The sequence below is a fragment of the Pseudocercospora fijiensis genome (assembly GCF_000340215.1).
Source record: "Pseudocercospora fijiensis CIRAD86 unplaced genomic scaffold MYCFIscaffold_7, whole genome shotgun sequence".
NCBI lineage: Eukaryota > Fungi > Ascomycota > Dothideomycetes > Mycosphaerellales > Mycosphaerellaceae > Pseudocercospora > Pseudocercospora fijiensis.
Window position 1 is genome coordinate 490211 of NW_006921538.1, and position 25011 is coordinate 515221.

At 53.4% G+C, this 25011-nt stretch overlaps 11 protein-coding genes across 11 annotated transcripts; 6 read left to right on the top strand and 5 right to left on the bottom strand.

Moving 5' to 3' along the window:
• Nucleotides 1-13: 13 nt before the first annotated feature.
• MYCFIDRAFT_176907 (uncharacterized protein) lies at nucleotides 14-3763 on the bottom strand (the record flags this gene model as incomplete). Its single annotated transcript, XM_007930823.1, has 23 exons — nucleotides 14-157; nucleotides 195-216; nucleotides 263-292; nucleotides 331-457; nucleotides 502-550; nucleotides 580-1003; nucleotides 1032-1461; nucleotides 1490-1596; nucleotides 1630-1651; nucleotides 1675-1704; nucleotides 1736-1867; nucleotides 1898-2011; nucleotides 2039-2149; nucleotides 2185-2383; nucleotides 2415-2422; nucleotides 2453-2893; nucleotides 2934-3010; nucleotides 3045-3050; nucleotides 3083-3107; nucleotides 3136-3284; nucleotides 3329-3638; nucleotides 3664-3680; nucleotides 3726-3763. 23 exons carry the CDS (start codon nucleotides 3761-3763, stop codon nucleotides 14-16), a joined length of 3012 nt encoding a protein of 1003 aa, XP_007929014.1.
• Nucleotides 3764-4000: 237 nt separating this feature from the next.
• Nucleotides 4001-4730, top strand: MYCFIDRAFT_37449 (uncharacterized protein; the record flags this gene model as incomplete). The annotated part of the gene is made up of 2 exons (XM_007930622.1): nucleotides 4001-4364; nucleotides 4426-4730. The coding sequence occupies 2 exons, from the start codon at nucleotides 4001-4003 to the stop codon at nucleotides 4728-4730; spliced, it is 669 nt and encodes a 222-aa protein (XP_007928813.1).
• A 951-nt stretch (nucleotides 4731-5681) lies between these two features.
• MYCFIDRAFT_211905 (uncharacterized protein) lies at nucleotides 5682-7056 on the bottom strand. The gene has a single exon (XM_007930824.1). The coding sequence runs from the start codon at nucleotides 7035-7037 to the stop codon at nucleotides 5724-5726; it is 1314 nt and encodes a 437-aa protein (XP_007929015.1). The 5' UTR covers nucleotides 7038-7056; the 3' UTR covers nucleotides 5682-5723.
• A 6454-nt stretch (nucleotides 7057-13510) lies between these two features.
• MYCFIDRAFT_87867 (uncharacterized protein) lies at nucleotides 13511-16194 on the top strand. The gene has a single exon (XM_007930825.1). The coding sequence runs from the start codon at nucleotides 13533-13535 to the stop codon at nucleotides 15345-15347; it is 1815 nt and encodes a 604-aa protein (XP_007929016.1). The 5' UTR covers nucleotides 13511-13532; the 3' UTR covers nucleotides 15348-16194.
• On the top strand, nucleotides 14518-16194 carry MYCFIDRAFT_166344 (uncharacterized protein; the record flags this gene model as incomplete). The annotated part of the gene is made up of 1 exon (XM_007930826.1): nucleotides 14518-16194. A coding segment is annotated over exon 1 (360 nt), but the record flags the coding sequence as incomplete, so codon positions are not given.
• Nucleotides 16195-16258: 64 nt separating this feature from the next.
• On the bottom strand, nucleotides 16259-16667 carry MYCFIDRAFT_176912 (uncharacterized protein; the record flags this gene model as incomplete). The annotated part of the gene is made up of 4 exons (XM_007930827.1): nucleotides 16259-16272; nucleotides 16305-16345; nucleotides 16385-16467; nucleotides 16515-16667. 4 exons carry the CDS (start codon nucleotides 16665-16667, stop codon nucleotides 16259-16261), a joined length of 291 nt encoding a protein of 96 aa, XP_007929018.1.
• Nucleotides 16668-16753: 86 nt separating this feature from the next.
• On the top strand, nucleotides 16754-17415 carry MYCFIDRAFT_176913 (uncharacterized protein; the record flags this gene model as incomplete). Its single annotated transcript, XM_007930828.1, has 8 exons — nucleotides 16754-16766; nucleotides 16799-16842; nucleotides 16889-16967; nucleotides 17005-17105; nucleotides 17140-17196; nucleotides 17228-17279; nucleotides 17311-17336; nucleotides 17377-17415. 8 exons carry the CDS (start codon nucleotides 16754-16756, stop codon nucleotides 17413-17415), a joined length of 411 nt encoding a protein of 136 aa, XP_007929019.1.
• A 400-nt stretch (nucleotides 17416-17815) lies between these two features.
• Nucleotides 17816-18643, bottom strand: MYCFIDRAFT_14492 (glycosyltransferase family 8 protein; the record flags this gene model as incomplete). Its single annotated transcript, XM_007930545.1, has 1 exon — nucleotides 17816-18643. A coding segment is annotated over one exon (828 nt), but the record flags the coding sequence as incomplete, so codon positions are not given.
• A 194-nt stretch (nucleotides 18644-18837) lies between these two features.
• Nucleotides 18838-19155, top strand: MYCFIDRAFT_176915 (uncharacterized protein; the record flags this gene model as incomplete). Its single annotated transcript, XM_007930829.1, has 3 exons — nucleotides 18838-18848; nucleotides 18886-18976; nucleotides 19000-19155. 3 exons carry the CDS (start codon nucleotides 18838-18840, stop codon nucleotides 19153-19155), a joined length of 258 nt encoding a protein of 85 aa, XP_007929020.1.
• A 398-nt stretch (nucleotides 19156-19553) lies between these two features.
• Nucleotides 19554-22735, top strand: MYCFIDRAFT_204380 (uncharacterized protein; the record flags this gene model as incomplete). Its single annotated transcript, XM_007930830.1, has 3 exons — nucleotides 19554-20070; nucleotides 20158-22285; nucleotides 22723-22735. Exons 1-3 carry the CDS (start codon nucleotides 19791-19793, stop codon nucleotides 22733-22735), a joined length of 2421 nt encoding a protein of 806 aa, XP_007929021.1. The 5' UTR covers nucleotides 19554-19790.
• A 285-nt stretch (nucleotides 22736-23020) lies between these two features.
• MYCFIDRAFT_189668 (uncharacterized protein) lies at nucleotides 23021-24673 on the bottom strand (the record flags this gene model as incomplete). The annotated part of the gene is made up of 3 exons (XM_007930831.1): nucleotides 23021-23120; nucleotides 23193-23919; nucleotides 24040-24673. 3 exons carry the CDS (start codon nucleotides 24671-24673, stop codon nucleotides 23021-23023), a joined length of 1461 nt encoding a protein of 486 aa, XP_007929022.1.
• Between the last annotated feature and the right edge of the window lie 338 nt (nucleotides 24674-25011).

Consider the following 25011-nt stretch of genomic DNA (forward strand, 5'->3'; position numbering starts at 1 on the left):
TACCTTTCTTGCCCTAGCCAGGAGACAGCATGAGTTGGGAATCGAGCCTCTGAAGTACGACAGGGGGCGATGCAGCAGACTTCGAAAAATGACTAGAAGCCGAGAGCAGCGAAGTGCTAGGTTGGATTGCGGGAGGTGCTAAAAAGGAGGAGAGATGCTAGAGATCGCATGCGCAGAGGCTGTATGAATGGCACAGCGTCTTGAGATCTTGGTGAGCTATAGGTACCCTAGCTTCTTTAGTCCGTTTTTGCCTCCAAGGTACAAAAGTTCTTGAGAAGTGCGAGTTGTGGTCCTTCGGTGAGGCAGGATCATGGATCTACGGAAGGCTACGAGGATTCGTGTGTCGCAGTCTTTGGTGCGTTGCGGGAGGGCTGTGATGTTTCACGTTGTTTCTTGGCGCGAGGTTTGCGTACGGGAGCCAGGACGATCAAAACAAGACTGAAAGATGTCCACGTGGCTCGAGTTCAATGAAGGCAAGCCTTCGTGATGAAGATATCTGACTATGGACGAGAGATATATGAGGGTGACCCGCAAGCAAGACTAGTAGCGGCTAGCTCTGCGTTGATCATTGCGACTCACCCTCTCGGTCTCTTCGACGAAGTCGGTACTCTCACCCACATCTTCATTAGAGGTAGATCTTGAGTTGCGGGAGTTGTGAGCCGAGGTGCCTGTGATGGAACGTAGCGGTCTTCGTCGTTGCGCGGAGTTGTGGATGCGATATGTGATCTGCTGACTACTGTCCATTCTTCGATCAGAAGGTCCTGGGTTCACGTATTGCGTTGCACTTGACGTTCGACGGCGCGGCGGCGGTCGAGGAGCGCGACTGTTCTGCTGGTTGGATTGGTCTCCATTACGACTCACGTCGAATCCACTGACGCTGTCCAACTCCGTGAGCTCTCTTGCGTACGGGTACGTAGAAGGCAGGACCTCTCTGCCCCAAGTGTCGAGCACGGATCCAAGGCCGGAAGTGGGACCTGTTCGGGTGTCGCGCCCTTGTCCCAGGCTATGCAGTATCTGGATCTGACGATCACCTGGCCGAGGTCAGTGGAATCCGACGGCCTCCTCTCGACAAAATTTTACTCACGTTGGGCCCTTGCTTGCTCGTCCCGTAAGTAGCGCCGCATGCTTTCATGTTCGCTGTGGCTAAGCAGAGTGTATCCAAGATGGATTCTGTCCAGGCATGTTTGGCAGGAGAAAAAGCGCTGACCAGGTTGCCAGTGGGAACAGACTCTGGGTTGGTCACTGGGTGCCGACATCTTCGTAAGGTGCTGGATCGAGAATGAGTTGATTCTGGGACGATGGAGCAGATGTTACTGGAGGTGCAAGTAGAAGAAGTTGGGTGCAGAAGATCAGGTAGGGTAAAGTGAGGCGGTAGCGGCCACCAAGCTGGCTGCAGTGACCGTGCGAATGCAAGAGCAAGTGGTGAAGGACCTTTGCCAGTGCTGGTTTGCAAGTCTGATGCTTTTTTGTATTTTCGGATCATAAGAACATGAGCTTAGCACGAATGATGCTGAAGACTGCGAGGCCTCGTTGGCGGTGAAGACGACATACTTATGGTGCCCGTGGATATCGTATGTCACCGCGATGACGGTGTTGCTATACGAACCCAGTGCGGGAAGCTTGTGTCACTTGATCGGGCATGCGAGGATGCCTAGGGAACTTCGCGGGCCACACGCAGTGCCCTAAGTTGCTGGCGGCCAAGCGCTGATTGCCATCTTGAAGTCTAACGTGCGACAGCATTGTGGAATGCTTGTCTGGCGAAAGCATTGGCAGGACATGCTGAGCACGATGGTGCCAGACTTGTATCCCTCGACCGCTGCGTGGCATGTGAGGCTGCCGCATATTGTGGTATTGCAGTGATCGGCAGCTGTCAATAGCACGTGGAGGCGTTATTCACAGCTTGGACCACGGTGCTGAGGCATTGCCTTGCGAAGAGTCGTTGGCAGCGATGTCGGGCGATGACTGGTCGAGAGGGAGAGGAAGGCTGCAACAGCACGTGCGATGTTGCATGCTCAGGTATTGCTGTGTCCAGTGCAACGGTGATAGGGCTGGAAGATTGGGTGAAGTAGCGACTCAGGACTGACAGGGACTGTGACAACGCACTTCCAATAGTGAGACGAGGAACTCAGATTCCGGCGGGAAAGCATCTCTATTTATCATCATTTGACGCGAGAGCGGCAGCACGTCTTGCTCGCACACCCATTCCAATGCTTGTGGCGTTCTTCGTCAATGCGTACCGCCCGATTTGGCCTCGACACGGCCTGCGGATCCACTTCACCCACCACCAAGGCGCCATATTTCTGCAGCCGAGTATTGATCTGAGATCACTGTCGGCTCGGTAGTTGAGAGCATTTATATGTCTTTCGAACCACTTGCAGGCTGTCTGCCAGCCTTGCAGGGCACCTTATCTTGACGACTGTCGCTCAGAACAGCTGTACATCGAAACGCTCACTTCCGCGAATATTGTCGTCAAACCAAGAGTTCCAGTTGATGACTGGCAGCACGAGATAGTACAGTCTTCGTTCATTCCCACCCTGTGCATGTAAAGAGCTCCCAAAGGGGTGGATGTGAGCTGTGATATGACGAAGGAAGTCGCCAGGCCTCAGCCTTACCTTCCACTGCCGGGTGCAACGAGTGAAGCAGATGAGTAACGTCCTGATCGACCAATGTATATCTAAGTGCTTCCAGTGATGCAGGCACCATCGAGTGTTATGTGAGACAAAAGCTGTCAAACGCAGCCAAGACCCAGTCCCTGTGAGCCAGAGAAATGTCAGAAGCGAAGTCGTAGCCACGATGCTTGGAAGGCATAGTCGCATGCTCCCAGTACGACAGATGCACAGCTCCATGATCTTGCCGACGCCGTGCTCGTCGCCGGGTGGAAGGCGGACCTCGTCTCATACATGCTGTGAAGCGCTTCTAAACGCAAATCGGACCGGAAGCATGAGCCGTGGAATACCATCGGGGTCTCTTTCGGCGGACTGTCATAATGTTCTGACATGGAACTTCTGTGCTTCGTCAGAACTTGTCTGAGGTCATCTCGTCACTCAGGACTTGGCACAAGAAACGCGCTCGGTCGTGCCACTAAGGCGAGCAGCCCGGCGCCAGGACTACTAAATCACATGCCAGGTGTTGCACTTGCATCAGCCGCTGCAGACCGGTAGTCAAGAGGAGTAATCGTAGCCGTTCTCCCGGCCACAAGCATCTGTCTACTCATCTTGCCAGTGCAGGAGATGCGCACAGCTGGAGTGTTGCCCGAGTACAGCGCAAGAGACCTTGCACGCTGGCTAAACATGAGGTCGTGCCTCTAAGCTCGGCTCAATCTCCAGACTGGCTGAGAACCAAGGCGATTGCGTGAAATTGGAAGGCGCCCAAATCCTGCTTCTTGCACATATCATCGAAAATCGTCCGCGGTAACAGCGAGTGGTTGAGGATGTTGGCGCCGAAAGAGTTGGCAAGAGTGGAAGGTAGAGAATTCAACAATCGCCAAGGCCAACAATTGAAAGTGGGTGCCAAGACGTGATGTTGCTGAGCGTAGAAGGCGAAGGGGTGGTGGTCGTGGAGATGGAGGTGGAGGTGGAGGTGGACGAGGAGGGAGGGGGGGGAGGGAGGCTGGCGGAAATGAGAAAGCACGGACTGGTCTCACCCAATTCGACTTCCTTTCACGCAGCACACCACACCAGCTGTTCGTCCCGCATATCGTACGAATACAATCCCAATCTATTTACATGATGCAGTCCGGGCTGCTCTTCGCCAAAATCACCATGGACCGTCGTAGCATTTGCCGAAGTCTGCTTAGAAATATATGAATCATGGCTGCTGCTGGCCTCCAACTCTTGACGTACCTGCAGTAGCTCACTTGCCGAGCTCTACATGATGCTCTCCCCACCGCAGTCCCTCTTCTGACGCAATAAATAACCCGGGACTATGACCTCTCGAAAGGCCTACTAACACCTCACTCACCTCTACATCTCTCCAAATCCAGACCAAAGCACCAACAACAATGTCTCCCAAACCCCTAACCCTCCACGCCCACGGCACAGGTCCAAACCCCTACAAAATCGCCGCCGCCCTAGAATTCCTCCAAGTCCCCTACCAAGTCAAACTCTGGCAATTCGGCGCCGCCAAAAACGGAGTCAAAGGCCCAATCTTCCTCAAAATCAACGAAAACGGCCGTGTCCCCGCCCTCGAAGACCCAAACACCGGCGTAACAAGCTGGGAATCGGGAGCAGTGATGAATTACGTCCGTCGAGTCTACGACACGCAGAAAAAGCTAGGTCCGAGGGGGAGTTCCGAACAGGACATCGTGGATTTTGAGAAATGGGAGTATTTTTTGTTGAGCACGTTGGGACCGATGATGGGTTCGTGTATTCATCCAATCCACTTTCCCCGTGCTGCGATATGCTGATGTGTATGGATCAGGACAAGTGAATTGGTTCCGTCATTACCATTCCTCGAAGAATGAGGATGCGTTGAAGAGGTATGAAGAGCAGGCATATCGATGCTATGGCGTGCTTGATGGGCAGTTGGAGAAGCATGGTGGTCCGTATATTCTGCCTGGGAATACGCCTAGTGCTGTGGATCTTCACTTTTATCCGTGGGTCTATCAGCATGGGTTTGCTGGGTTGAGTTTGGAGTCTTATCCTAATGTTAAGAAGTGGTTGGAGGGTGTTGCGAGCTTGCCGGAGATTAAAGCTGCGTATGAGAAGATTCCAAAGGGTGAGGTGGTTTGAGGATGGTTGAGATGTATCCGATTGCCCGGATATCATCGTGGCAACTCGTGGTTTTCGGGTTGCTGAGATCTGCTGAGTGTTTATTGATCTCTAAGTACCCAAACTATTCACACCTTATCCATGCTCTTTACCAACCCCTTCCTGCATAATCTGTATTGACTACTCGGAGTCCTCTCACAAACATCTCTAGGTTTGAATCAGCCATTAATTGCAGCTTGGAAGGAAATCACATATTAACTTACTATAGCGAGGGTGTGCGTTTTGCTCTAGATCTTAGGAAATTCAGAAAGGGCTCATTGACAAGAGAGGAAACGCCGCGCGATATCGATACCGACCTACATGTGCGGGTCTGTGCGCAATCTTCACAAGACAAACGCGGACTTCACCTTGTCAACTTATACCACAATTCTGAGCCTCGATACTAAACGATTCAAGCCAGCGGAGGAAAGCATAGACGCGCAGAGGAATGTTACAAAGTTCGTGAGATGGGTGATTTGAAGATGAAGATGATTATAAGTAACTGCAGGTGCAATTGTCGCACTAGTAAGCTGCCTTAAGCACCAGACGAAGAATAATTCTAACACCTACCTCCCAACTCGAACTACATCAAAGACTATACTCATAAGCTTAAACAGAGTAGTTAGAGCGTAATAGCTTCAAACCCGTCTCTTTCGTATCCAGATCCTGAACACAGAAAATCCAAATACCGAAAGTTCGAAAGTTCATTCACAAATCTTTACGAATGAAATGGTGAAACTGGTACGCAAAAGGGCCGTCGAATTTTGAGCGTCGGGAAGGCGGAGACATCGTGTACTGACCGAACCAAAAGTGCCGCGTCGTAGATGTATGTAGATGCTTGGTTGATACTCTACTGAAGAGTTGGTTTGGGAATCAAGTCGGAAGAATGACCGAGGACAGCGGAAAGCAGAGAAAGACGGCGCATCCCTAAGCAATCGTCAGCATGTGCTATTATTCTCTGGCTGCATAAGAGGTCTATCTTCTGCGATCACGTCGGTCTCTGCCGTCTTCTCGGTCTCGATGATGGCGTCTGGAACGGTCGCTGCGATCATAATCCTCCTCCTCACGCTCTCGTCGCTTACGTCGCTCTTTTTCTTTGCGGCGATGGTACTCCTCGTCGCTCTCGGAGTCGTAATTGCGCCTTCCTCCATCTCGATCGCGTCGGTCGTCCTTCTCTCGCTCTCTACGCTTGCGCCTGTCGCGAGAACAGGCTCGGTCCTTCTCCCGACGGCGGTCACGCGAGTCGTAGTCATCGTCATCTCTACGCTTTCGTTCTCGATCTTTCTCCTTGCGGTCGAATTCCATCTCATATTTCCTCCGCTCGTCGTCTTGCTTCTTCTTCTCAAGTTCCTCCTCAGTATACTTGGCACCGGTCTTCTTATCGCGGAGGAGGAGTGGGTTGTAGATTTTGGCATCTTTGCCCTTGGCTGCTTTCCCCCAAACGCCCATCTCCTGCGCAATCGCGGCATCTTCTTTGGCACCGATACCCAAGAGGTTTGCTCTTCGCTCTGGGATCTTGCCACTGTCCTTGGGCAGTTTCTTTCCCTTTTGGCTACCAATACCTTCACCTTCCTTCCACCCCATACCTCGGAGCAGGGCGGCTCCAAATTGCTCCACTGGCACTCGCGCGTAGTCATCGAGAGATGCCATAGCGGGAGCAGATCTAAAATCGTGGCTAAAAGCGTCCGACTCACTCATAGGCGCGCTGGATGCTGCGATAGTCAAGGTTGTATCTTTGGTGGTCTTTCCAAGTAATGCATCCATGGCCAGTTCGTCGTCAGTCTTCTTCGATGCGCCCTCTCCATTATCTTCAAGCGCACTCTTGTCCGCCTCTGCAGGCTCTTCAACATTCTCATCTCCATCGGTCATCGCGGTGTCTGCATTTTCCTCGTCTTCAATTTGCTCCTTCTTGTAGGTGTTGAGTCCAAACTTGGGCTTGCTGGCCTCCACTTTCGCCTCTACGGCCCTCATGCGCGCATCCAGTTCTGCGCTGTTGCCGTGGCCTTCAGGAAGTCCGCTCTTCTGCCGTTTGCGCTGGTTCGCCTTTTCTCTCCAGTCGCGATTTGCTTGCGCTGTGATAACTAGCGGTCCGGTATCCACCTTCTTCTTGTTGCTGTCGATTGCGCCGCCCGCAGTCTTGTCAAAGTGTGAGACTTGCTCAGATTTGCCAAATTCGACACCGTCATCCTCATCGTCCTGTAGCGCCGCGCGTGGTCTCTTCACTCCATTACTTGGCGGCAAAGGCTTGCGCGATGCGCCGAGCGACAACGATATCTTGCTGCCGCTCATCGTGGTTACGTGGTGTTGTGATGTGTCTTGTGCGGGAAGCGATCGCCGTGACAGATTTTCGGAGCAGTCACGATCAAAAGTGGCTAGGGTGCCTCGGTTTCAAGCGCTCACGGAGAACACTCACTCACCGCTCATAATAATTATTGCGACGATGACGTTGTCTTGCAGAGCAGGTATGCGAGATATATTAAAACCAACCGATTCTCGTGATGCGCATCAAGGATGTGGCTGGACAACATCTACATATTCTGATCAGTTCCAGCTGCAACAATTTCTCCAAAGAGCAGACAAGGCATATTCTTCTCATTCACCCACCTCCGGTTATCATATGCGCCTATTTGGGGACAAGTATCCGTTGCCGGTCCAGGCAGTCTCAAGGCAGCGGCACCGCCCTCACGTCCAACACGCAGTCACGAAGTGAAAGACGTCGCGAGTTGTTGTCGTGATCGAAAACAACCGCGATCAAACAACATTCAACTGCCACGCGAACATCGAGTCGTGAAGCCGGGCACCATTGCATCATCTCAGACACTTTCACGTTTGATGTCGCCACGGCTATCGTGAATCGACAGACCGGTACTCCACGCCGCCACGCTGCAAGCCGGCCGACCTCCACGAATCTTGAATCTGTCAATATGACAATCCCACTATTGCATGATGAACTATGCACGAAGCCTTTCGACAAGATGTACGTTGCACATCATCAAGGCTGGCTGCATGACACGAGACTATCCTTGCGTCAACTCCATTACCTTCGGTACCTGCTGCTGACTACACAACCCAGAAGCCGGCCACGTTCTTTGCCATCGCGGCTATGAAGCAGCACGATTGGCTTGTAATATCGCAGCCAACCCTAGCCCAGAAGGCTGGACAGCAGGCACTCCAGCTACCCAGAGCGGCGGCTAATTTCTCCATCTCATCTCATGTTCTTGGCACGTGCAGAAATAGGAGAAAGGACAGAGATATAATATCACGACCTTGCCGGACCTGCTCTCGCAAAAAGAGCTGACGACGACCAGACAAGCTACAACCAGGACCGCGAGGGCTTCCTTTCCTCCGTGACGGCGTTGCATGAGAATATTGAAGGCAAATGAAAGACCGGGGACCATGCTCCCCATCAATGACAATCCTGGAGCTCCAATAAAACTTGGTTAAGGCTCAGCTCAACCGCCATCGAAACCTCCTCAGCATCTGACTACCTAGGCCGGCTCTTTAACGGATACCCCCATACCCCATTCGCTAGATCGTTGGCGATTCTACCCAACTGGAAATATTGTGTATCGTGGCTATCGCTGCCAAGGACGACCGTCAGCTTTACGGTTTCACGGCAAGGCTCCCCATCGCTTGAGAAACCCTTGATACGGCCACGACCATGACGTGCTGCGCGGAAGGTACCGAGGAACCACACCAGTATCATATACGGTTCGTACCATCCGATACCATATGGTTGTTGAAAGTGGGTCAATATCCTGGCTGGGACCTACCTTGGTAGGACAGTTCAGGCACATCGCTGGAGCAGAAGCCTATGAACCCAGAAACGCAGCGAAGAGTGGCCGCATCCATTAAGCAGCATGTGTGAGAGACAGTCGTGGTCAGGAAAGTGCTGGTCGTGGTCAGGAAAGTGCTGGTCGTGGTAGAGGGGCTGGATCATCACATTTCTTCATCTTTCCACCGGCCAGGATGTCGAAGGCAATTTTCTCAACGACGACGGAGACGTCGAAACCTGAGAGGGGCAGAGGCCAAGGAGTGGGTGACATCCGCTAGACAGCATAGCCCGTCTATTTGTTACTTCAGCCCAGATGCAACTCCGTATATTGCGATGCGATGCAGAGCTGTCGCGCTGCAGCATGCCACGCATGCGTACCAGCGATATGATGTTACGGCCAGATCGTGTCAAGCACGAATAGTCGACGGAAGTGCGGATGCTGGGCTGGCCAGACTCCAGTCTGCATGATTGTTGACTCGATAGCCGAAATAGCGAGTGACTTGCTTACACCATGGCGGCATCGCGTCGACGCCGCGGTCTTGGCTTGCCGGACCCTTGGATTCCGCACCGGGCTGCACCGGGTAAGGAATTCGAAGGCATGCGGTGCTTTTCACATGATGTGACACATCAGTGAACATCTTCCCGCAGGATGAGATCTTTTTGATGTCTCTGGACCCTGCAGTCCCAAAATCAACACAAACGGTCAGGCTGACAGCCAACGTGTCTGTGCCCAAGATGAGGCTCCTCTGTGGGCGGTCCGGAAGTCAATGATTTCCAGGGCGCCGCCGTTGTTGTTGCTAATAGACGAGCGTTGAAGGTCTACTTCCCATGTGGCGAATGAAAATCAATGACTATCAGGTTCAGGTGCCGTGCCGTCTGACCGAATTAGAATAGTGAACAGCACCGAAATTCGCAGCAGAGCGGGTCTGCGGTGTCGACAAATTTCAACCATGGCGAATTCTTCATGCATCCATTGGCGCGAAACCGATGCAAAGCACGATGCAGGTACAACCACAGCTGCATTAGCACTGCACCGAGGATGCGTGGGCTGCAGAAGCAAGGAGCAATTGTTTCGTGGCTTGTTTGCGAGGACATCTTCACGTCCACGTTCCAACTCTGCGGTGCTCGTGCGCTGGTGGGTAATGGTCCCTCGCACATGCCCACTTCCCACTTGTGAGGCGAGGCGAATGATACAGGACGCCTATCGTCAGAGTGATTATCCGTGGTCGAGGACGATCCACCGCAGCTCTGTGACGACGGCGAGGACGGCGCGCGGGAGCATCCCGTGTGCCCGCAGGTCTAATACCATTCCATCATCAAAGTGCGAGGAAGGTGGATCCCACGATTTGCCACCGAGGTACAGTAGTAGCATTGCAATGACCACAAACCATGGCTATTATCAACATTCGGTCGCTAAAGACATCTACGCACACCGTGCAGACCGGGTAAAGGTGTAGCGAATTATTGAGATGGGAATCGCGATCATCTCAGGCCGTCGGCAACAGCTCGACTCGCTATGCCTGCTTCTCGAAGCTGTTGACAACTCGGCACTTCGGCTGTTCAAGGGACGAACGAGCGGTCCAGGCAAAATCCCAGTTGGCGATCGCCCTTGCAAAGGCGAAAGTCGGGGTTCAGCAAGGCGAGCAGCAAGGTTCCCAACGCCAACGCCAACGCCCTTCGCAAGAATGGAGATTGCCATGTCCGCATCGAACCGTGGACGAAATCCCATGGCGAGGGAGGGGTGGAGTCTGAGAGGAGAGGGAACAAGCGCAGCGCGGAAAGAGTAGGTTTGACGCTCCCACGTCCGCGGCGGCGCAGTCCATCTCTAGTCCCAGTGACCAAGCCACCGTCACCGACAGCTTGTCACTGGGACTGGAGAAGGAGATGGAAGCGGGCGATCTCACAAGGGTTGGGATATAAGAAGAACAATTTCGTTTGGAATCGATGGGACAGGTCTTGGGGCGGGGCGCGACGGCGGAAACTTAGACTAATTCCCCGGAGAGCCAACGTCGGAGGCTCGGCACTATCATTCGGACGGGACTGACGGAAAGAAGCTAAAGATCCAGATGCCGTGTCCGTGTACATAGTTATTATTTAGAACACACCAGAGGAAAGTCAGAAAGGTGTGAATACAAGCCGTAAGCAGGCGTGAAGCCACCCTTGTGCTCGTGCGGCAAGTGAGTGGCCGAAGATGCGATTATTGATGAGAGCGATTGTGCCAGGCGATCTGTCTGGTTCTGTGATAGCGTTGACTACGAAGTTCCGCTCGAATCGCTAGGGCCACGAAACCATGGCCTTGCATTGCATGCATGTGAAAGCGATGCGATGCTGGTTCTGACAGCTGTCGGGCAGCAAGCAGCAGCAACAGCACCAGGTCAGGTCGGCTCCAGAAGACCACACTACTGACAGTCAATAATGGTGTGGTAGGTAACGGTAGGTCTATATTCTGCAACATCATGCAGAGCCGATAGCTTGCTCCCGTCAGACGAACCACTCAGTACCTGCAGCTGGAAATTGCACGGCCAGCTGCAGACAACACTTTTCTCAGTCTCACACAGGTACAGTAGTACGTACTTTCGACATTGTACCTGCAGTGGTTCTGCGTGGGGAAAGAACAGCGCTCTGCTTCTGCTTCCTGCGGTGCTTGCCGATGATCTTGCGCGAAGGCGGCGGCCCTCGAGCGAGCGTCGTGGCGCAGACCAGAGTTCACACGTATATTTTTAGCGACGCTTCCGTCTCTGTGCGGTGCCCTCCATCTCCACTTGGCACTCACTTGCGAGTCCCATGTGTGAGATCATTTTGTTGGCTGTGGATGTGGGTATGATTTCAGTTCGTTTGCATTATTGATGTGGGCTGCCGAGGTGAGGCGCTGCGACTGGAGGGTGTAGTTTTGCTATTCTACTGTACATCATGCCGTGACCGAGGCCTCGTTTGCACACGTCTTCTCGAAGGAGATGGCCTTCTAGTTGATACACGCAGTCGGTACACGACCCCAGCTCGCTGGGATTTGGACTTGAACAGAGTGGGCTGCCTAAAAGCCCGTCACAGAGTGAAACACTGATTGCGGGTGTCCAATGACAAAGCCGATGGAAACCCCATCCGTACCTGCTTTAGCCAGTGTTTCAGCATTCAACTTTCATGTGTGGCAGCTCTGCTCGGTGGCCAGCGCTCGTCGCCCGAAAAAGCTCTGAGACTGAACTTTGACGCGTCTTTTTTGACTCGGCTCTTGCAGCGTGGGCGCAGAGCCAGAAACGAAGGCCATGGTCTGTATGTCGATGAAGCCATGGAGTGGTGGTGCGACTTCACCAGTGGGAGCTCTGCTGCAGTGGCGACCAACTGTCACCAACATCGCGCCGTGTCTTCGACTGGGACATTATTATTGTCACCTCGCATTGATTCTGCGTGCGAGACGCAGCCAACATTGGAACAAGCTGCGCTACAGGACAGTATTGTGCTGAGGCGAAAAGGTGATGGGCGTCGCGATTGGAAGCCAAGCTCACACACATGTCTTGCCAGCGGAAAATAGTTCTGTGGCAGTATGCTTTCGGCAATAAGAATAGCTTATCGATGGGAGGCCATGCCGTGTGGGCACTGGGCACTGGGCAGCGTCGCCGTGGCCGTGGGCGTCGCAGCGACGATAGGCCCGGCGGTGGGCGGTGGCGCACAGTCTGGGCCAAAGAGACTGGCCATGCCGACCTTTGTGCCTCGAGTGGACGGAGGGTGCAGCGGTCGACACAGCGCAGCGAAACAGCAGGATTGCGGGAGAGGTGAGAGCGGCAAACAGCACACGGCAGCTCGCCTCTGACCTACCAACGAGGCGCGAGCAGACAGATGCAGCGACTGACTGGTCACAAGCGTAGACGAGACAGGTCGTCGAGTGGGAAAGATGGATGTGACGGTACAAGAGGCATGCCGCTGACTGCGATTGATTCACGATCATGGCCGCAAACGGGCCACTGACACCGCACGCTGAGCGTCTGAGAAGGGTCGATGCGGTGTCGCGCATGGCTTGCACCGTACCTCAGCCCACGGCGACAGCGGCACGACCGAGGCGTATCGCGGTCAGGCAGCGAGGGCAAAAGCAGAGACGGCGCATCATACCGGCGGCGCATCTCTGCGTGCGTGGACATCGACGACGCTGCGCGGGCGCGACACGACTTCTGGCAGCATTCACGGGAGCGGGCCAACCACGAGTGCAGCGTCTTGGTCTCGGTCTTGGGCCCCGCCCCGCTTGCGCATCCGCGTCCGCATCCGCTAGCGTGTGGGCCGGGGTCTGCGTACCTGCAGCGACGGTCACGGCAGGGCTCGAGTGGCAGCGTGAGTGGTCGTGTCGTGGGTGCGCGCGCCGGCCTGAGCGCTGCTGCATGCTGGCCCATGCATGCATCCCAGCATCCGTCGGGAGCGTCCCCCCATGAGCCCAGCCATGAGCATGAGACTTCGCGTTCCTGGCACTAACGCGAAGGCTTCTGCTCTGCGACTGCGAGCACGTCGCCGCCACGCTCCAGGGTTTATCTTAAACCTGAGCCTTCTTCTTGTCTCCTCCTCGATCGTCATCTATCTCTGTTCTTCGTTCTGCTGTTCCCTTCCCGGTACTAATCTGATCGGTGCAGCCCACCGCCGCGAGACCACCGTACCTCGTCACTCCTTAGGAACACTTCTGCTACACCACCACCTGCCGGTGCGCGCGCCCGTCGACGACCTCCATCCCGCCGACGACCCATCGTAGCCCACGAACGCCGCCCACCCAGACAGCAACGCATTCTCTCTGGAGCTCGATCTCTCTTGTATCATCCGACCCTGTACATTGTGCTACCATCAACTCGTCATCCACAACTTAATCGCATAACCTGACTTTCGAAACACAATCATCCTTGATGTTTCGATACTTCTAAATCCGTCGTATCAGAACAAGTCTCTGGTCAGTCCACGCTCGTCATCGGTAGCGATGCGGCCCGCGTCATAAATCGCGTGCTAACTGCTGCTCAGCCAAAAAAAAAACTCACAATCCGATGGAGTACGCACAGCAGACGACCCCTCCAATGGGTCAATCGCCATTCTTCTACTACAACCCGGAACCAAGCCCCGATAACAAGCAACATGGTCACTTCACACCACACCCACACCACCCACACGCTTTGCCAATGCCGCTCCTCCCCTCGACCCCAGAGCACATGATGCACTTCCCACACCACCCCGTCTACCACCGACCGCAATCTGCAGGATCGCAAATATACTACCACCCGCCCGTCCACGCCTATGGACCACCTCCAATGCTTACTCCACATGCTTCACCACGCCAGTTTGAGCGACCACAATACGTCGTGCAACACGAAGCGCACGTCTTGATGCCAATCAACACCGAGTGCCAGGCCTACTTTCCAGCGACCCCCACTCTCTCCGCATCAGGATCATTCAGCTCAGCATCTACACCTCCATCAACGTGCGGCATTCTACCAACTCCAGTGAACGGACAGGGCGGCGTGTTCTTCGCGAAGCCGCACACGCTTGCATACCCAGCTGTGAAGCAGGGCTGTGAGGAGGAGGTCTTTTCCGAGGTTTTGGCTGGAGGTGACTGGGCTCGCCCAGGATCACCACCTATGACCCCAGTCTTCTTGCACAACAACTCCGTATCCGCTGCGAGCACACAGTCTTACGAAATCGCGTCCGGGCCAAATTCGGCTCATGTCTCTCCTTCCCCGTCCCCGGTACCACGATCCGTGGCTTCCGAGCAAGATGTATGCGACCCGCGCCACCTCAGTATTGGCAACTGCGCACCCGAGCTCCCACTGTTGCCCACCTTGTGCCCCGGAGATGATGAAGAACACAAGCTTTTGAAGGGCGATGGCCAGGAACCAACCGTGCACATCGCTGCTCCAGCCGAGCTCGTCAATTATGGTGGCCTGCCAACATTCGAGCCCATCTTCGAGCTCGATGTGGAGGACGACTTCAATGGCATGGTCTCGTACCAAGGCCAAGAGGTGAACTACAACGGAGCTAAGCGTCAACGACTTGATCTCCAGACTAGCTTTGAGGATGACGGCTTTTTCAGTGAGGAGTCCTACAGCGATGATGACCTCGCTCAAGGAGCCTACTCCCCACCATCATCTGAGTTCTCTGCTCCCGAGTACTCGGCTGCCGCCCAGACCAAGTCGAAGCGCAAGTCTTCCAAGAAGGAGCCAGTCCAGCACTCAGCACCATCGACCCAAGAACAAGACTCTGCCCCAATCTCGACATCTCAGAGCGCCGAAGAAGAAGAGAACACCGAGTCCGCTGCTGCCTCCCCAGCCCAGAGTGGAAGTGGTGTGTCTCGCCGAGGTCGCAAGCAGTCACTGACCGATGACCCTTCGAAGACTTTCGTCTGCACACTCTGCAGTCGACGTTTCCGAAGACAAGAACATCTCAAGCGCCACTACCGATCACTCCACACTCACGAGAAGCCATTCGAGTGCTCAGACTGTGGTAAGAAGTTCTCTCGATCAGACAACCTGAGCCAGCATCAGCGCACCCACGGCGCTGGGACCATGGTCATGGGTGTGCTCTCGCAGCCTTCCGACCAGCACATGCACCAGCCGATTGACTCTGTCAATGGTGGTGATGCCGGTAGCGTCATCCGACCCAAGCAGGAGCCTCAATACATCCCTCAGCAACACCAATACCCACCCCAGCACCGGGTCAGCCCCGATGCCAATGAGCTTGGTACCATGCTGTACGATGTCACTGCTCAAATGGCCGGCTCGAGCTCGAGCAGTGTCAGCTACTCAGATGGTGACTATTCCCCTACCTCAGATCGCAAGCCAGCGAAGAAGAGGAAGCGGGATGAGTAGATGCAGACACTCAACAACAACAACAACAACATTTCTTACTCACCTGTTGATGTCTTTGCCGCACAGTGGGACGTCTTGACGAGAACACTGACTCACACCGCCGCAAAGGAGATTACGATACGAATGATGTCGTTACGCCGGGGATACCACGCACTAGAAAATGGGAATCATGGGGAATATAACTGGAGCTCACACAAAATTTCTTTCATCATCTTGGGTGCAACGAAGCTTTTGGGGGGAAGCAGGCAGGCACCTTTACCACCACTACCTTGACACCTGACCGACACATCATCACCCACACCTTCGCTTCAAAACAACTACTTTCGCTTCAACCATCGGCTTGGAACAGGACGGAGATTCGATTTGACCATTCTTACCTTTCTTGGACATGCTTTGTTACTTCTTGCCTTTCGCTTGTACAACACATAATACCATTCTTCACACCACACTGGATACTTTTGACAGGACACGCTGCAATGCGATGCGATGCGATGCGCTGCTGTATTTTTTTCTTGTTGTATATTAACATTCGAGACCAATTTTTCTTTCCTTGCGTTCTCTTTTCGACAGCAAGAATGGGCCTGGGGCTTTTTTTTTGTGTTTGTATATTATCTTCACCACCTATTTTGGGGGAAATTTTTCGCTCTCTTCGTCCTGGTCGATGAAGTAAGATGTTGTCGGGATGGGAAAGGGAAAGGGAAAGGTGTGCTGTTGTACCTTTTGAGAGGAAGAGTTTTTTCGTTGTTGACTCCTTGTTGGACTCTTGTATGTATGTATCACAATCACAATCATTATCAACTTGTACTACTACTACTACTACTAGTATTATGGAGAAAATGTCTGGGACATCTTTTTTTTTTCTTTTTTACAACCTCGTATTATTCTTAGCTTTCTTTATTTATTTATTGGTTCTACTCCATCGATGCTAGCTAGTTGCTTGTAAGCGGTGCTTCGCACTCTCAGCTCCCCTACCAAACAACCATAGAACTACCCAAAATCTGCCACGCCACCGCATGCACTTACGGTACTACTCCTACGCTATAATGGCGACTCCCCCCCCAACGCCCTCGCATGCATGCAACGAAACAACCAGGTTGTTGTTGTTGTTGTCAGAAACAAGCTCTCGATTATTTTTCGCGAGTTTTGGAACTTACACTAACTACTGACTCGACATGAGCGGCACCGCCAACGATTCAACCACATGTATGGTAGATCTTTGAGGCTTGATGAGGTGAGAGGGACAGCTAGGGCTGCGGAGAATCTTGTATGGTGATGAGGTGAGGTGGACTGCTTGCTGACTTGAGTTGGTTGGTTGGGCATGAATGGTTGGGCATGAACTGAACTGAACTGAACTGGTGGTATGTATGTATGTATGTAGATCTACTCCTAAGTTACGGCTAGGTAGAATGGTAGAATCTAGTGAGTTCGTAGGTTTGTTTCGAGAGCGAAAGAGACTTTTTTTTTTGCATCTAGTTATCTACTGAACTGGAACTGGGTGTAGTAGGCGGATTTCTAGATTCTCTGGTTTGGTTACCTATGAGTCAGCCAGTCAGTCGTGCGTTGTTCTTACAGCTCGCGACCGAAAGACTTCTACATCCGGCGGGCTATCACGGACGGAACGTATGAGATGAGATGAACTGGAATGGTATGTATGTAGATCTAGATTGTATGAGTCGCTGGGTGCATCACATCACATCACCGGCGGCAGTAGCAGCAGCAGCTCAAGACTTTGTTGTCTATAATCATAACAGGATGGATGTGACCAATTAAGTAGAAAGTTTCTAGGGAAAAGATTTTTGGAACTTGGAAGGTTGGAAGTGGGACTAGTCACTGTTTAGAAAGTTCGCTTGTTGCCTTAGAAGGTGTTAAGTTGTGATGAGGCTCTTGGGTGGAAATTCGCTTTTTTTTTCGCCTTGGAAGTTTGGAAGACAGGTAAATCTATTCTGGGATGATGAAGAGTAAGACCAACAAGACCAAGACCAAATCAAGGTGTTGCGGGATTAGGGTTTACGATTGTAGATTGACTTAGATTTGTGATGGAGATGAGATGAGATGGGAAGTAGTGTAGAAGAACTTGATTGAGGGTTTTATTCATAGGATAGAGAATTGGAAGATGCTGGGACAAGCAAGTTTTCTCCGGTTTTATCCAACTTTCGAAGTTTCAACACTTGACTTGATGCTCTATGAGTTCGAGAATCGAGCGCTCGCTCGGCTCATGAGATAACTTAACCAGATAGTGGCTTGCACGTGTAACCATATCCCAAAATCCGATGGATATCTATTCATAGTAGCCAGCCACGCCATCTTCCCACACAACCACACCAAACGTCCGGTACGTGTAGGTAAAAAATCAATACATACTACCCCCCAGAACTCCCCACCTCCCTCCCCCTCTGAAACCCCTCCATCTCAGCATGCTGTTCCCTCCAAATCGCCTTAAGCACCACATCATGCGAAGGATCGCCATCCCAATACTTGGCATGAAAACTCCTGGCACCCCCTCTCCAATCATTTTCCGTCGGCCAATTCACATTCCAACCATACCACAGCGGTTTCCAAGGCATATTCCCGTCCTGTCGATGCGCGTAATTCAAAAGATTCTGTTCGGGGAATCCGGGGTCGAAACGGTTGGGGAGTTTGAGGAGGGACATGTAGTAGTTGAATAGGACTAATGAAGGGGTGAAGACGAAGAAGCCGCAGTTCAGGTACGATAAGTCTGTGGGTGGGGGGTAGGGGTGGTCGTAGCCCCAGAAGTCGCCGTGGGTGGCGAACATGTAGGTTCGTGGGAGGTCGGCTTCGTCTTCTTTTATTTGGGCTGCGTTGGGGAGCGTGGCTTGGGTGAGGGTGGCTTCGTCGAAGAAGACGCCGTCGAGAGGGGCGGTGACGAGGGTGTCGCTGTCGATGAAGAGGATTTTTGTGTATTCGATTAGTTGGAAGAGGCGGAGTTTGGCGAGTACGTCGACCCAGCGGGGGTCGGCGGCTTTGACCCAGTCTTGTTCGAGTTTTTCGATGAGGACGATGGTGGCGCCGTCTTTTTTTAGTCGGTCTCTTTTGCGTTTTGAAACGTCTCGGGTGCATACTACGAGGAATGGGATGCTGTTGTTTGTGCTGGCTGATTTGGAGTGGAGGAGTTGGTATGTCAGCACTCTTGCGCCTTGGAAGTAGCCATCGTCGGCGTCGTTGATGGCGGCAGATTCTTCATCTGTTTGCTTCTTGTCTGGGTTGGCGTTTCCGGCGAGGAAAGTGGCAAAGGCGACTTTGTGCGTTCTCAGCGGAGTCTGCCCGCCATACTTCGGTCCTTGTCGCTGTGGAGGAAGCCAGTGCTGGTTGTGGTGAGTAGATTTCAATGAAAGTGTGATGAGAGCAGATGCGAGGAAAAGGAAAATGCAAAGACCAATGGTCTTGGGATTCGTGGTCATCGTAGCGACATTTTTCTGAGAAGACAGGAGGAAGTGAAGAAGTGGAAAGGTATTCTCTTATCGCGAAATCGATGGCATTCCAGTCTGAGACGCGAGCGAGGAGACGCGTGGTACGAAAGGGATGTGGCAGAACTGCACCTGGCCTTGAAGGCACGCCATAGGAGATCAGATGGCCATACGAATGAAGTTGTCGACCCCTTTCCGCGGGAGGTGTTCTGGAAATGAAGTCGTAGAAATGGAACGGTGTTGTGCCATCGGTCCGCTATCATAGCGCACGACTGGGCCTTTGCGTGTCATCTACCACTTCCGTCCCTTCTCTTTGCTACTCTTATTCTCCTCTCAAGGGAATGACCTCGATGATGGAGGAGACTTCACTTTCTTCCAGTTGATGCCTGAGCGGAGGCCTGGTTGCATGTGATGGCGTCGAAGCAGACCCTTGAGGCTGATGCGGCGGCCTCGCTGTCGCTGTCGCTGATCCGCACACGTCACCGTCGCCCTCTGCTGGCCTGTTCTTTTTGTGTGCGCTACTGTCGCGTTTCCTTGTCGACAGCGAAGAGTGCAGGTACAGCAAGTCACCGCTTCTGCAGCAGACAAAAAAGAGACAGGCTGGGATGGTGATTGGGCGACGCAGCGTAGCGCCGCGGTTAATTGCGCCGCCCGACGTCGTTCTACTGCAGGCCGTGCCCCCAGTAGTGTAGTGCAGCGTCGAGTGGACATGCCTAACATCCACTGGCCGAATCCATTCCCATCCTCCGCCGGCGACCTCCCTCAATGCCGCCCAGATATGCCTCCCTCTTCGCAAGACGGAGAGCGGAGGAGACGGCGGAAGCACGCAGACGACCGCGAGTCAACCAGCTCGCGCGACAAGATCCGATCAACGCATAAATCTTCCTCTTCGACTAAGCTCCCGCTCCATAGCTCCAAGCGAAAGTCTGGCAGTCGCGAGCGGGACGTCACGACGACGACAACGACCACGTCTGAGAGGGGGACACCTATAGTCATTCGCAGGACTGTCTCGTCTTCGATGGGCGTGCCGGAGATGGACCGGCGCTCCAGCAGCGGTGAAGCGAGCAAGCCTGCCACCTCATATCCCACCTTCAGCAAGGCTCACAGTCGAGAGGCGGTGGGCAGTAGGGAAGACATGAGCAATACGAAGAATGACATATTCACGCCAGATACGACAGAGGTGGGTGATGTCAAAGAGGCGCGACCCAGATCAACTCCCGCAAATACCAAATCTCACCCCGCTCGGGCACCACCTAGTCCTCCACTTACGGCTGATGAACCAGATATTCGGCGCTCAGGCAGCGGCAGCGGCAGCAGTAGAAGTATGCGCGGAAGCATGGAAGATGTTCGAAGCAAGCCGGCAAGTAATGGGAGACGCAGTGCAGATGGCGGACGTCGTAGGAGCCCCGTGAAGGGCAGCAAGTCGGGCAAGTCGGGCACCAGTCTGCGCAAAGAGGCTCGATTCGATCAGTCAGATATATCGAGTATGCCGGGTACATTTCCTGAGGAAGAGAGAAAGTCTACGCCAGCGAGCAATTATCGGCGGACCGAGTCTACGGCGTCACGCGAGCATTCGACACTTACACAAGACACCCAAGATACGACAGATTCTGATGCTACCTCAATAGCCCCAGACCGAAAACCAGGGAAAAGACCGCATACTGCTCCGCCAAAGGAAAGAGCATCGCCGCCTTCTGTGACAGATTCTCAGCCCAAGACTCCAACTCAAGAGCACGAATTCCCTCGGCATGTGCGAGCGACACCAGTGATCGATGTCGGAGCAGCGAATACGCACACTTCAAAGTCCATCGCAACTCCGTTGACCGCGAAGCACATGCCGCCTCCACCTCCTCCACCGCCCCCACCACCGATGGCAGGACCGAAAGAGGCGCCGCGGGTGGACTATCTCTTGAAGAACGGTGGTCTGCCCATGCCAGTGCCGAAGCGGTTGGTGCAGTCCAGCCTTACCAATCCGATCCAGCCCTACAATGTCTACCAATCGCCAGCGCTCAGCCAAGCGTCACCAATGGAAGAGTACACGAGGGTCTTTTCGAATATACACAAGCGATTGGACGATTACATGCAGGTACTACGAGGCAATGGCTCACTGGCTGTAGCAACAGGATACAAATCAGTCGCTCGCCGATTACTGGACAAGCTCTCGCAAGTCTTTGCACGAGACATATCCTCGCAAAGATGTGACTGCGTAGTGTGCAAGACCACCCCTCAGCCGGCCCTTTCTGACGAGGAAGATTCGGGCATCAGCTGGGGCGAGATTCTCGAATTTGTGGCAGGTCGTCGGGAGCTACCACAATGGCCGCCGTTCTCAATACAGCCTGACGATAGTGGACTAGGTATTTCTGGGGCAACACAAGTGCCAATGCAGAAGCTCGACATCGACGTACCGGAAGAGTACAAGGACCACTACATACGACAGAACCAGAAAACGAAGCGAGCAGTCCAAAGCTGGCTTTCACAGCAGCCAGATTTCCCATCGAGTCCCCCAGAGGAGGCTGACGAAGACACACTCATGTTCGCGATGATGACCAAACTTACTGTGCAGCAACGCAATCTGTTCATTGCATTGATGCACGGTCAAAACTTTATTTCTGAGGCCAGAGCGCCAACCCCTGCCGAGCGTCCCACCACGTCTTCAAATGCATTGAGACGTGCCAAGAAAGCTCTGCAGAGGCTCTACAGGCTGGAGAGACCCCCTCGAGACTGCGAAGCTGCCATGTATCTGCTTACGAACCCGCATCTGCATGGCATGCTGGCGACCATGGCAGAGGTAAATGAGGCCGAATGGGAAATTCTAATCTCTGGAAGATTTGATGGATTCTTATGGTCTGGCGCAGAGGCGGCATTGCCTCCTTCCGCATCTGCTTTCGCCTCTCCCGTGGCATCTCGTGGTCCGTCTCGTGGCCCGAATGCTACACCCTTTTCAAGAAACACCACTCCGTTCAGCGGCTTCAGCCCTGTCCCATCACGAGGCACAACGCCTTTCGAAGGCGGCGCTGAGCACATGCCCTCCATGTTCCCATCAAGAGGTCCGACACCTGGTGTGGGCGTCGGTGTTGCAGCGCCCGCACCCGTGCAGCTCGACGAAGACACCGAGATTGCTGTCGTCGCTGAGCTCGAGCGCAATCTCTTCATGGATATGGAACGCCTCGAAGATGCTTTCGAGATCCTGCATGGTCGTGCAGAAATGGTGCGGCAGATGCTACGTGAGCGATCGGCAGGCTTGTCCGCTCAAGCACAACTGCGTCGGGGCAGCGGCTTCGGAGATCCGGTCGGTGTACGACTTGACACCCCTGCAAGTGGAATGACGGAATTCGACGAGGAAGACGATGATGGTCTCGGTGACACAGCCAGTCTCGCACCTGACGACAGTGCCAGTCAGATCAGCACCCGACGCCATCGACATCGACACCAGCGCAGGACACCTGGTCCCGAAGCTGTTCCAGAAGAAGACGAAAGCGTTTTCGAGGAGCAAGCCGAGCGGTCGCGTAAAGAGCGCGTCGAAAAGAGCGGCAGAAGATCAAGAGGAGTGGCCAGTATGTTCCAAGGCACTTCTACGATGAAATGATGTGAATGAATACGTACATGCATGTGCGAGTATCGACAGCGTTCAGCGACAGAGTTGAGGTTTTTGGACTTGGGCCTTTTTGCATAGCGGGAGGAGTTCTGATGATTGGAGCGAGCCTGGAGAGCTCGCATGAGTATGGTTATGATGGATGTACGATCCAGTCGTGCAAGATGACGAGACGGCTGCAGAAAAGATATATTTGATGGTGCGAAGCGGCACGCAATCGAGAGGCGGGAAGGTTCCTGCTTTGAAATTTTTTTTTTGAATAGATGCTTTTCGAGCTAATATCTTGGCCGATGCCGAATAGGGTGCATCGGTTTCTTCCTTTCATATAAGTTTACCTTGCAGCAGTCTGGTGGTGAAGTAGAGGAGGATGATAGTGATTCGTGAAGCTGAAGTCCTTCAGTTCATCCCTGCTCGAACTCAAATTTAGGGTCCGTGCGGCTTTTCAGCGAACGGTAGGGTAAACCGACGCACACATGTCGAGCACACAATCTGAGCTGCAGAGCCTGAACAGAAAAGGATTTTGTGGTGGTTTCAGGTACCATAAATGCAATGCTCGCTCTACGCTATTTATGCAACAGTCATGAAACCCCGACAGCTCTGTATCTCAACCATCGCAGAGCTGAGAGCACTTCATCCGTCCTCTCGCGACAATGCCTCTACTTCTTTTTTCCAAAGCCCAGAAACTTCTTCATCTTCTCCTCCACACTGACCTTCGCTCCGCCATCCGACTTCTTCTCAGGCTGCTTCATCGCCTCCCTATGGCTCTGTTCACCAGCAGCTTGCTGAGACTGCAGCTGTACTTTGTAGTCTTTCGCGACACTGGCATACTCTTTCCTCAGGCTGGGGCCTTGTCTAGCCTTGGAACTAGCCTCCGCGCCCCACACGAGAGTCACGAGGACGCTGCCGCGGAAACCAAAGTCCTTGACAAGTTTCTGATCGGTATTCTTTGGAAGCGTCTGAAAGCCTTTGTGTCCAGTGAATTTCAATTCGAAAGGCTCCGGGGCTTGCGCCAAGGTGTCTTGGACCGTGGCATAAAGATTGGAAGCGGTTTCGTTTGAGTCAACCGTTAGTTCTATTGAGCTTCCGTCTGGGTACTTGACCCGTATCCGCACGTTCTTCACTGCTGCGAGCTTTTCTTGTCGCGCTGCTTCTTGCTCTTCTAGCTCCTTATCTGACAGTAGCCGCTGATTACGGCCCGCTCGATTGAGCGATGCTTGATGTGCTCGGGCGTGGTCTACTGTGGGCTCGTATGTGGTCGGATCATCTTCTTGAAGTGCTGCAGCAGGTGTTGAAGACGATGGAGGTCTGTACACCGAGATACCATTCACAACGTTTGATATGACCGGATCCGGTGTGGCGTTCTCGTCGTTCGTAGCTGCGTTCGAGGGCGGCTCTTCCGTTGGGGCTGCAGAGTCGGTGATTGTTCCTGGAGCTGTTTCTGAGGAGCTTGCTATTACCTCGTTCTCGGCAGGTTGTGCAGTTGTTGCTTCTGGCATTGTCGTGTCCTCTGCTGGCTTGGGTTCGGCAGCGCCTTCATCTGGTATTGCAGCGTTTTCTGCTCCAGCATCAGTTACACTCGATTGAGCGTACACAGACTCTGAGTGTGCACCTTCAGCTCCAGCTTCGTCAAGCATCTCCGACACTGAGCGCCCGGCTTGCGGCTGAGCTGCAGCGCCGCCTGCTGGCACGGAGTCAAGAGAGCTGAAATATTGCCCAATCTCGCTCATCGCCTCTTCCAGTGGTCGTCCGCTGCTCTTGTAAGATAGCTTCAACAGCACGCTGCCGCCATTGATTCCAAGCTGCCCTAGGCTTTTTTGCAAGTCCGTGAAGTTATCGAGGGTCCTGCTCATGATTTGCAGTACCGGCTGATGGTATAGCAAGCGCCCCGAGGAGCCACCAGATTGAGAAGCAATGCCTCGCTGTGTTAGATTAAGCTTTCTCTGCTCCTGTCCACCAGCTACACCATCCTCAAACTTCCGTAGCACCTGCCATAGACTCGTGTTGCTGGGAAATTTATCCTGTATTCTCGCACTTCCATCGCTTTCAGGCAGTTGCAAGGCCACGGATACGACACTAGGGCTTCGGCTCGCCTGCGTCAACTGGAGTTTCGCGCCTGGAGTGAGGCCCGACAGCCGCCATTGCTGCGATAGATCGAGCATCTTGTTGTTCTGCGTCTTGAGAGTGTACGAGTTTGGGTCCAGTTTCCTCGCTTTGCATGCTTCTTCTAGGATTTCGCGCAGGTATTTGGCAGGCGTGACCTTGACAGTTGTGCGCTTGAGCGAGGAATCGACGACGAATACAGTCGACATTGTTGTGGTGCTTATTAATCGGCTTCTCTCCGCCTTCGATCGCGGTCTTCGGCTCTGATTTGTCTTCGCAGCTCTTCAGCGGTGGCGATGATGTAGGAGAAGAGTTTCCTTCCGGAACGCCAAACGACAGGCGCGGTGAACAGGTAGGAAAGCGCAAGCACGACGAAGCGTTCAGTTTTGGTCAGGCGAAGTCCGGACAAACGATCATGCGACATCGAGCAAACTCCGCCAGATTCGAGCGTCAACGGGCCCGATTGGAAACGTGGAGGGCGAGAAGGGATCGAAGTTTCTCGAGTTGATGAACACTGCTGCACTCTTGACGCGCATACTGCCACTGC

Bases quoted from the DNA above. Each gene is read 5' to 3' on its own strand.
- MYCFIDRAFT_211905 (XM_007930824.1), bottom strand. From the start codon at position 7,037: ATGAGCGGCAGCAAGATATCGTTGTCGCTCGGCGCATCGCGCAAGCCT.
- MYCFIDRAFT_87867 (XM_007930825.1), top strand. From the start codon at position 13,533: ATGGAGTACGCACAGCAGACGACCCCTCCAATGGGTCAATCGCCATTC.